The 10384-nt window shown below is 65.5% G+C and overlaps 1 protein-coding gene across 1 annotated transcript in view; it reads right to left on the bottom strand.

Moving 5' to 3' along the window:
* Positions 1–10384, bottom strand: part of PSD (pleckstrin and Sec7 domain containing) — a 39546-nt gene that overhangs the window by 3465 nt on the left and 25697 nt on the right. Inside the window, exons 10-12 of the mRNA XM_044420179.1 lie at positions 4578–4621; positions 2465–2643; positions 778–848 (exon numbers count right to left, since the gene is read on the bottom strand). Of these exons, the coding sequence (XP_044276114.1) occupies positions 778–848; positions 2465–2643; positions 4578–4621 (294 nt within the window). The remainder of the gene's footprint in view (positions 1–777; positions 849–2464; positions 2644–4577; positions 4622–10384) is intronic.

Genomic DNA, 10384 nt, shown 5'->3' on the forward strand with positions numbered 1-10384 from the left:
TGCCGCCCAGCTGTCTCTCCCCCATGGGAAACAGGCGAAGGCACACTCCCTCGGACGCCCTCCTCGACAGCCCTGTTCGTCCCTTGCGAGCCCCGGGAGCTGCTGGCCTGGTGCCACACGCCTCGCGCCCGGGCCCATCCCTGGGAGCCCATCGCAAGCCGCTTGACGGCGACTGCGGGGACGGGAAGGGGCATGGCAGGACGTGCAGCTTCCGGGGGGGGGGGGGAGTGGCTATTCTGTTCATTGCTTCCTGCCCAAGTAATCTGAGCACCTTCATTAATGGGGTGTTTCTCCTGGCTTTCTTTACCAAGATTTCAGTGTTATGGACCAATTTGCTAAAATCAACTGGAAGCTGGTCATGCTTGATGCCGATTAGCTGGCTCTGTGCAGGACTCAGTTTGGGTCCATTCCACACTGAACAGAAGAGAAAACAGGCAGGCCAACTAAGTGACCGGCTGGAACAACTTTGGTCCAGGGCTCCATGTTTTGCCAAGCACGTGATCGGGAAAAGCTTCCTCACTGCCGGAGCAACGCGATGGTGGAGCCAGCTGCGTGGAGAGCTGGGGGCTCCCCCCGCTGGAGACATCCAGCAAGCATCTGGCAGCCCCCCGAGTGGGAGGGTGTCAGCAGGCATCCTGTGCCAACGGGGGCCGACCCCATGGCCTTCCGGGCCCCCTCCAGCCCTGCCAGCCTCTGATTCGGTGAGTCTAAGAAAGGGGGGGCTGATCCCCACCTCACGTGGTGAGAGAAAGGTGGTGGGGGAGGGGGCTCGTGTACCTTCTGTAGATACAGGATCATTCCCTTCAGGATCCCATGGAAAGTCTTCCACCCCCGTTTTCCTCTCGGGGCTGCCAAGCAAAAGAGAGAGTCAGTGCTGAAGCTGCTGCTGGACCAAGGCCTCGGCGGGGCGGGGCGGGGCGGGTGCTGCCAGGCGCTGGGTCTGAGCGTGGGGGTGCTTGGGGGCAGCGGGGCTGAGGGAGCTGCCTGGGGCCCCAGCCTGTGGCCTTCTGGGGTGGAGCCGTGCCTGGGGCAGCAGCAGCTGTGGAAGGCTCTGTGGGTGCTGCTGGGAGGCAGATGCCACGCGTGGCTCCCGCCAGGTGAATCTCTCCTCAGCGGCCACTGCGAAGGAGGCGGGAAGCCTCTAATCGGATCAGGGCAGCATGAGCCGGTGGGATTAGGGAGGATTTTGCTGGGAAACGGAGCGCTCGGAGCAGGGCGGTCGCTCGGTGGGGTGGAGCGGGGACGGCGAGCCAGCGAGCGGCTTGGTTCCCCCCAGCCCGGCCTCTGGCGTCAAGATGTGTGGCTGGCTGACTGGAGGGAAGGTCTGCCCCGGCCACCTGTGCCCCGGGTTCAAAATGGTGGCCCGAGCGAGCGAGCGAGCGGAGGAGGGCGGTGGTCGCCTGGGCAAAGAGCTCGGCTCACCCGGCCATCCTGCTCGCAGCGCCCCCGCGTCACCGTTCTGGGCCCCCGCGACCACCCGCATGTGAGCCCAGTGTGGCCCCTCCGCATGGCGCAGCGCCCCCGAGCGAGGAAGCGGGCCCTCCCCTCCGGCCTGGGGCCGATCGGCCCCCACTTGTCCTGGCCATGCCCTGGGGCCGCTGCGTGCCAAGCCCGGGCCCTTCCCGCCCCGTGACGTCCCTGACAGCGAGCGCTCGCTCCAGCTGCAGGCGGCCAACCCTCTGGGAGGCGCCCCGCACGTCCCCACTGCTCCTGCCAAGGGAGTTGATGAGGGGAGTCGGCACTGCAGACCCCGAGCCCAAGGGGGAGCCATGCCGCGCAGCGCAGCCTGGGGTCCTCCCGAACCAGCCCGTGACCGCCGCTCAACGCGCCCGTGCCAATTACGCCTGGGAAAGACTCCCGGCCGGGCCAGTGGACCTCCTTGGTCAAGCCTCACGGTGGAGCAGGTGGGCGCGGGTGGGCAAGAAAGAGCGGACCCCCCCTGCGTGGCGCGCCCCCCTGGCGCTGTCCTCCGCCAGAGCCTCCTCCGAGCCTGACTGCTGTGCAGAGGCGGCAAGCAGGGCAGGACGCGGGTGGCCCGGCCGGCATAAGCTGGGGAAAAGGAGCCCTTCGTGGCAGCGACTGCCAGCCAACAGGCCTCTGCAGAGTCGAGTTAAACGTGCTGTTTCCGTAGATGGAAACTGCCGCACACCAAACTCCCTTTGAGCTGCTCTGGAGAAAAAGTGGGGCGCCAGAGTCCCTGCAAGGAGGGATCCAGCGAGGGCACCACCTGCGCTGCTCGCGGAGGAACAGGCTGCGGTCCTGGGCATGGCCGGACATGGAAGGCCCCCTCCTGGTTCGCACGGGAGCTTCACAGTCCAGGCAGAGAACACAGGGAGGTGTGTGGAGCCCCCCTGCACCAACGCCCTGCCCTGCCGGCCCTCCTGAAGGGGCGGCTGCTCGTGCCCCAGGGCCCCCAGGGAAGAGGGGCGCCCCGGGAGCCCCCGGCCACCCCGGCCCCACCTACTCTTCTTGCAGTCGGGCTCGGCGTGGCTCTTGCGCACCAGGAGGCCGTGCTTGTAGGTCACGCCACTGGGGTCCTGTGAGAAGTCGAGGAAGGGGTTGCTGCAGCTGCTGATGCGCTTGACGGTCTTGGGGTTGGGGTCGGCCAGTTCCGACAGCGACTTGCGCAGCTCTTCTTCGTCTCTGGGGAGCAAAGACACGCGAGGGGTGAGCGTGTGTGTGTGTGGGGGGCACCTCAGGAGCCCTGCGGGAGGGTGCTCAGCGCTGCCCTCCTTGAGACCTAGACCTAGACCATGGCAGGGCCTCGACTCAGCATCACGGAACGAATGCTGGGATTCTCTCCAGAAGGTGAGGGATTTTGGAGATGCGGGCATGGACAACCCACAGGCTGGACCCAGGCTTTGCCCTGGCTATGCTCCTAGTGACTTTAATTGCCTGTTCTAACAGATCCCATTGAGTTCAATCCACCGAATGCTTAGGCATGAATAGGCTGGAGCCAGCCCAGGGCCAGCAGCTTCCGGCCTGCCCAACTTCATTCCCAAGGCACTTTTCTGAAAGGAGACCTTATGGAAACATTTGCAAGGAAAATCCAGAGCATTAGGAAATGGTGGATGTGGCCCCGCAGAAAAGCCTGCACACCTGTCATCACCAGCAGAAATCCAGGGATAAAGTGAGCCCAGCATTGGGCTGTTGGTGCATTACTCATTATGAGTCGTGTGGGGCGGATTTGTCTTATTTTTAAAAGGCTGAATAGGGAGTAGTGTAATTACCCTGTACATTACTGCAAAGGCAACCTGTCGCAGGCAGGGAGAAAACTGGAAATAAACCTAGCGGGACTGGCACCGCTCTTCGCTGAGGCGGTGCCCGAAGAGGATGGCCGGGAGAGCAAGGAGGGCGTGCGCGCCCGGCGGCGGGGCTGGGTCGCCCGAGTGCCGGCGCCCCGTGGGCCTCGCAGGCTGCCCGGGCGGCTGCCGCCCTCGCTGCTCTCGCAGGGCGCGCTGCTCCGCAGGATGGGCTCCGCAGAGCGAGGTGGGGCGCGGGAGGGCCGGGCGCCCCCGGGACCCGCGGCGCGCCCGCCTCCCCCTCGCCCGCGCGCCGACGCATCGCCCGAGCCGCGCGGTCTCCATGGCGACGGCCTCGGCTGCTCCGCCCCCCCCGCCCCCCCCGGGGCTGCAAAGCGGGGCCATGGATCCCAGCAAGCCCGGGAGCCGGTGCGGAGGAGGGGCCGGCGCGCCCCCGGGCCAGCGCAGCCACGCGTGCGCCTCCAGAGCGGCCCACCCCGCCTCCGCCAGCGCACCCGGTTTGCAGCGGGCCGCACTGCCCGCTCTGTGCGTGTGCGTGGGGGCTCCTGGAGCTTCCTGCCACTGCCCGGTAAACAAATTCAGGCCTTTTCTGGACAAGAAAAGAGGAGCAAATGCCATGACTGGGTATTTTCCGGTCCAAAAAACTTGCCTGCGTTTGATGGACAGGGTGAAGGAGCCCTTACTTTGCAAAGGTGCTGAAAGGAAGCCCCATGAAAAGTGTGTGCGTGGAGGGGGTGGGATGTGTAGGCACCTCTTCTGGAATTCCTAGAGGCTGTAAGGTCTAACCCAGGCCTCCAAGAAGTGGGGGCTGTCTGTGCAAAAATTTCCCTCCCAACCCAGATTTCAGCTAGATGCAGATCTGACGACAACTCCTCTGCATGTATTTCATTTTTATAAAAGGCAGGAATCAGTGACTTCCACTTGCACCTCCCAGGTCCTTGTTGATCAGTAGTGCTTGTGTCAGAATCAACATGCCAAGGATCCAGCCTGTCGCAAACTCCCCCTCCTCTGCCTGCCCAATTTTCTCCCTGCGAAGGTGCTTGATACAGAGACGCAAAGCAGGGCTTACTTCCTGCGATGAGATCCAGTCATACAGTCACGCTGCCCTGGTGTGACGGTGGCCCAGCGGAGCTCATGGCAAGGGGGGGAAGAGGGCCTGGCAGCGCGGCAGCGGTGCGGCAGGCGGCTCTGCCTCGCGGCCGCTCGGCGAGTTGCCGGGGAGGCCCTGAAAGGCAGAGCAGGGCCGGCCAGCAATGCTCAGAGGAGGCGGGAGGGCAGGGGCTGCCGGGGAGGGCGGGCACGCTGGGTACTCACATGGCCCACTGCAGCTTCTCGTTCTTGATGGAGCTATAGAAAGCCTGCGGAGAGAAGAGAAGGGGCTACATTACTGCCGCTGGTGCAGCACAGGCCGCCTGCTTCCGGGTGAGTTCTGCACTTCCGAGCCACGGAGCGGGCGAGGGGCGAGTCCGCCTTCCCTCGAGCACGAGGCCGGCCGGTGGCGGCTCTTTGCCTGGGGCTGGCGGCCAGAGCCACACCGGCCCGCATGCTTGTGGGGGCGCCTGCTCAGGACGTGCGGCGCAGAGAAAGGGTCAGACGGGAGGAACCAGGAAGACCGGTTCCCTCGGAAAGGTCGGGAGTTGTCTGAAGGTATCCTCACTGTTCATCTCAGCACGAGGCATGATGAGGAGGGGCACAAGCCATCCAGAGCGAAGGCAGAGCTAGGCAGAGGCGGCCGGGAAGCTGCAGAAAGCGGGCGGCCGCTCTGCCCGCAGGCCTGCCCAGCTCTGCCGGAAACACGGCTTCCCGAACTCCGGCGGCAGAGTGGCCCCCTGGTTCCATGCCACGCTTAACCGTGGCGGCTTCACAGCCCTCCAGAGTGCGTGACGGCAGCCCTCGGTCTGTTGCCCAGAATAAGGAACGTGCGGAAATCCATTTTATGTTGAGGCTGGGAAGGAGTGAACCCAAGGGTTTGCAACCGAAATAAAATGCAAGGGGCTGCCTCCAGTGACGGAAGGTGACTCAGTCCGGTCTCAGGGTCTGCAGAAAATCTGCACAGGCTTGCAACATGCAGCTGGGACCCCAGACTTTTCCTGTGGTGTTTGCAGGGGGCAGGACAGGCGGCTGTGCGGAGGGTGGCCGGGGAAGCCCACCTCTGCCAGGGCAGCTTCATGCTCCAGAGCCTGGATCCATGTGCAGCACCAGGCTTCCACTGGGGACCCTGCGGTGCGGCCACTCCTGGAAAGCTGCAAGGCACCCAGAGAGCGGTATGGTGAATGGGTGGAGTCGGTGATGATGATGATGATGATGATAATAGGGTATAATGAGGCACATTACTAATACGATATAATAGAAATGTATACTATTATCATCATCGTCAACCGATATATTATTGTTATGATCACACCCTTCTGCTGTGCCATCTCAAAAAGGAGTGTGGGGAAAAGCAGTGAAGAGGGAGGGAAGGAACAAGCCGGGCGACCAAGGAGGCTCGTGACACGAGGCTGAGATGGGGTTCCAGGACGCGGCAGCCTGGCATCGTGGGAAAACCCGCAAAGCTGCAATGGCCCGGTGGAAAGGGAGCCCGACCCAAACTGAATGGCAGCTTCAAGGCTGGGCCCTGCAGAACGGGCAGCCACGATCGCTGACAAGACTCCCTGTGAGGCACTGGCGCGATGGATTCTGTCTCGGCTGCGAAAGGAGGCAGGTCCGGGGCAGCCGGGGCTCTCTGGGGAATGGCTGTGCCTCGCCTCCCTGCTCCCGCCCCGGCCGTGCAGCCGTTCCCCCCCCCCCCCCCGCATGGCCCCTGCGGCAGGGATGGGAGGCCCTGCAATTGAGCCTAAATGGCCATAGCGCTGAAAAGATCCTTAAGCCAGGGCCGCAGCACCGCTCCCCCTTTCCCCGCCTTCTTGCCTCCCCCGAAGCAGGCGTGTCCCCCCACAGCTTCAGAAGGCACAGCCAGACATCTGGATGATGAGCAGGACACGCGGAACCATCTCTCCCTTCCAGGCCAGGCCGCCTTGGCTGCAACACCTTCCTGAGGCAGGCAGGCAGGCGGAGGACGGAGGGGAAGCGGCCCAGCCAGTCCGGGAGTCCCAGGCCACGAGTCAGGCGTGACTGGGGCACGCAGAAAACAAGGCAGGCACGTTCCCAAGAGAGAGTGGCAGGAGCGTGGCCGAGGAGGGGGCTTCTGGGCAGGCCGGGCCCTCTGGTGCCTGGGTGCAGGACACCGGCAGCCAGGCATGGGGGAGGATTGCGATGGTCCTGCTGCCATGGCTGAGCGAGAGCAGGCTGCCGAGGCTTCCACTGGCCCTGGCACAGAAGCCCAGTGCCTTCCGGGCAGAGGCCATGGCCCGCCCCCTGCTCTGCAGGCGAAGGGGTCCTCTCCGTGGCAGGGGAAGCCTCCGATCCTGGAGCAGGCCTCCCGAGACACGCCTGCCGAACGCGTGCCTGGCCACGTGAGCCGTCACCTGCCGCCCCAGAGGGCGAAGGGCTACAGACTGGAAGAGCTCCCTCCGGTCTTTGGGCAGGCAGTCGTCTGGAGAGCGGGCTTCCCCCGTAGGAACAGCTGATGCGGCGAGATGGCAGTGCAGCGAGTAAGTCTGCGAGGCAGAGCTCGGCAGAAGGACGGAGTCCTCACTCGCACGGGCTGAGCCATCTGCCTCCTCCTCTGGCCGTTGCTCACAGGATTCCACAACAGGGAAGAGCACGAGGCGAGTAAATCGTCCTCCTCTGCAGTTTATACCAGCGCCCGGCATTTCGATGCCAGCGCAACAGGAGATGGGGCTTTGCAAGACTGTTTTACTGCCGGGCCTAATGGAGGGGGAAGAGCATCCTCCTTGCTGCGACGAGTCCGTCAAGACCGTGTCAAGCACCTGGCTCTTCAGCTGCTTCCCGGCTGCGAGGTTCTGGGGTCTCAAGACTCAAGGACTGCATCACGGGAAGAATCTGGTCAGAGACACGCCCCGTAGCCTCTGATGTGGAGAAGCGGTCTCAATTTCTGTCCAAGACATGGATGGGGTTGCTGAAGAATAAGCAGCAGCAGCTGAATGGGTGAGGAGATACAGCCAACAGCTCTGGTGTCCTTCAGTTGGTCAAGGTCTGAGATGGAGGGCTGGATGTTCAGGGATGGAAGGTCCCTCCTGGTGCCAAAGAACCAGCAGAAGTGCTCCTCCGCAGCTCAAGTCAGGTGCTGGTCTCGGGAGTCATGCTGGAGGCAGAGGAGGACGAGCGCTCCCTGCGGGTCAGGGGCTGGCCTGGCTCCCAGGTCGCGGCAGGTTCACGGGCTCTCCGAAGCAGGCTCCCGGTTCCCCTTGCGAGTGCTTGCAGGGCAGGAGTCAGGCCTGCATGTGCTTGCAGGATCATGGGAAGCAGCTGAAAGCCCAGGAAGGCTCTAAAGGGCTGCTCAGCCCTGCCTGGCTCCAATGCAGCGAGGGGGTGCCATGTCCCGGGCTGCTCTGTGCCCGACTGGGCTTCCGCTGCTGACTCTGCAAGGCCTCCCTCCGTGCCTTGACTCCTGCCTCTTCCTGATGCCACGGCCCCCCGATCCTGCCAGAGATGGGCCAGGACCTGCCCCGCCTGTTCCTGACCTCCTCTTCACTTCTGGTCTTGCTCTGCCTTGCAGGGAACCAGCCCGCATCCACGGGCTTTGTCCCCCCTTCTCACGGTTGCTCTTCATCCTCTTCCTTCGCCTTCGACCTTCCCGAGCAGGAATGTCTTCTCCAGAGAGTCTTCCCTTCTTGTGATGCGCCCAAAGTGCGGCAGCCTCAGTTCTGTCACGTTTGCTCGCAGGGAGAGCTCTGGCTTGGGTGGATCTGGGAACCGCTTGATTGATTGTCTTTCGGTCAGTCCACAGCATTCACTCAACGAAGCAGCCGAGGCCAATCACTACGGTGGCCGAAACTCTTCCACAGACGGGGTGTTGCTCCCGCTGGAGAAAGTGCCTCAGAAATCATGCTGAAAGGGAGACGGAGCCACGAAACCTCCAGGCCGGGCGGGGATTGGTTGGGGCATCCCGGTCTTGCAGGCCGAGGCATGGTGGGCTTCCAGCCAAGGAGGGGTTTTTCAGCAGTGCTCCCCCCCCCCCATTATGGCACACCTTCACAAGAGGTGCCTTGGGAAGAGGCCGCATTGTTCTTTCAGATCTTCTAATCCTCTGCAGGTTTCCGCTACTAGGTTGTGTTTGAAAATAATTGTATTTCTGGCAGCCTTTTCTATCTACTCTGTGTAGGAACAACACCAGCAAGAGACAGAAACGTGAAAGGTCTCACAAATCTCTCTCTGTGGCAGCGGGGTGTGGGGGCACCCAGGACGGCCATGGGGCAGGACCCTCGGCTTCTCCGGAGAGGCCCTGTGCCTGAGGGGTGGACTGGGGCAGACCCTCAACCCTCACTGCAGCCAGCACACCCCTGGGGCCTCCAAAATGCCCCCTTGCTTCAAGCGGCACTTCTATGCTGCAGCAGGGGCAGTCGTGGGCTCTGCAGCAGCTGCTGGCGGCCAGAGGAGCTCTAGCGCCGGTTGTCTCCATCTCTGCTGCAAGAGGGAAGCGCCGGCCGAGGAAGAGCCCCCTCCCTGCCGAAGAGCTGCAGCTCCTGCCCCAGCAGCTCCGCTTCGCGGCAGGGCCGGGAGCGCGCGGGCCAGAGAGGCCGGGCTCCCGCGCTCTCGCTCACCTTCTCCGGGGCCAGCGGTGCGGGGAGGGCGGCCGGGCCCCTGCGGCCTCCCGGGCACAGGAGGCTCCAGCGGCCGCATCCACTCGCCCTCCCTCCTTGCCGGGGTGCGGGATCAAGAGTTTGTCCCGGCGAGAGCGCCCGCTCGCCGCGGCACTGGCGCACCCGAAGCCCGGTCCCCCGCGACGACGCCCGGAGCGCCCGCGCCCGCCCAGCGCCCCGTCCCCCGGCGGCAAGCACCGAGCAGGGAACGCGGCGCCCTGCCCGGAGCGCGGCCGGCTCGTGGACACACCTGTGGCTGCGCCCCTCCTCTGCCCAGCCCGCAGCCCCCGGGGCGCTCCTCGGCCTCTGCTGGGGCGGGGGCGGGCCCGTCCTTGCGCGGGCGGCTTCCCTCCCCGCCTCCCCAGGGAATGGCGCGCCGCGCTGGGCTCGGCTCGGCTCCCCGGCGGCCTTCCCGTCCCTGCCTACGGGGCGGACCGACCGCCCCGCGCCTCGGCGGACCGCAACCCGCACTAGGGAAAGCGGGACTGCGCGGGGCGACGCCACAGGCCTTATGGGGCGGGGAGGGAGAAGGGGTCTTTACAAACTGCAGGCGGGTCTGACGGCTACAGCAACCAGGCGGTCGGCAGCGGTTTCACGTCCCCAAGCCGCCGATTTCCGTTCGGCCTTTATGATCCGCGCTGCTTGGATCGGGGCAAGAGTCATGCGGCGGTCCAGCCGCCGGCAACGAGCGCACCTGCCGCGCGGCGAGGAGCCGCAAGGCCCCGAGAGGCGAGCGCCGGCGCGGGGCGGGGGGCGCCGCGGGGGGTGGGATGCCCGCCCGACGGGCAAGCGCAAGCCTGTCGGGGCCACGGAGGGAGCGCTCGGCAAGCCTGCGGCCCTGCGCGCGCTCGCGCCCGGAATGAACGCGCGGCGGAGCGGGCCGGGCCGGGCCGCATTAGAGGCCCGTTCGCTCAGCCCCGCGAGTTCGCCGCCGCCGGCAGGCCTCCGGGCGAGACGGCGTCAGGCGGAGCGCGGCCCCGAACGCGCCTCCCCGGCGGGCAAGGCCGCGCCCGTCAGCCGGCGAGCGAGGGGGCGAGCGAGGCTGCGGCCTCACCGCCCCGCGCCCCGCGCCGGCGCCCCCTTCCCCGCCCGGGGACGCGGCCCCGCCGCTCCCGGCGCGCTCCTCACCGGCTGCTTCTTGCGGCGGCTCTGCAGGCGGCTGACGACCAGGTCGGTGTAGAGCACGGGCTTGAGGGCGCGCGAGCGCTGCGGCCAGCCGTAGCAGAAGGTCTCCGCGCCGCGGCAGTTGCGCCCGTAGCGCACCGAGCAGAGCGAGCGCGACCGCAGGCGCCCGGCGCTGCCGCTGCTGTTGATGCTGTTCACGCCGATCATCCTGGCTGCCCGGCCCGCCCGCCCGCCTGTTGCGAACGCGCCGCGGCGCCCCGGGCGAGGGAGGCGAGGCGGCGAGGCGAGCGG

The sequence above is a fragment of the Varanus komodoensis genome, unplaced genomic scaffold, assembly GCF_004798865.1.
Source record: "Varanus komodoensis strain SLA01 unplaced genomic scaffold, ASM479886v1 scaffold11, whole genome shotgun sequence".
NCBI classification, from domain to species: Eukaryota; Metazoa; Chordata; class Lepidosauria; order Squamata; family Varanidae; genus Varanus; species Varanus komodoensis.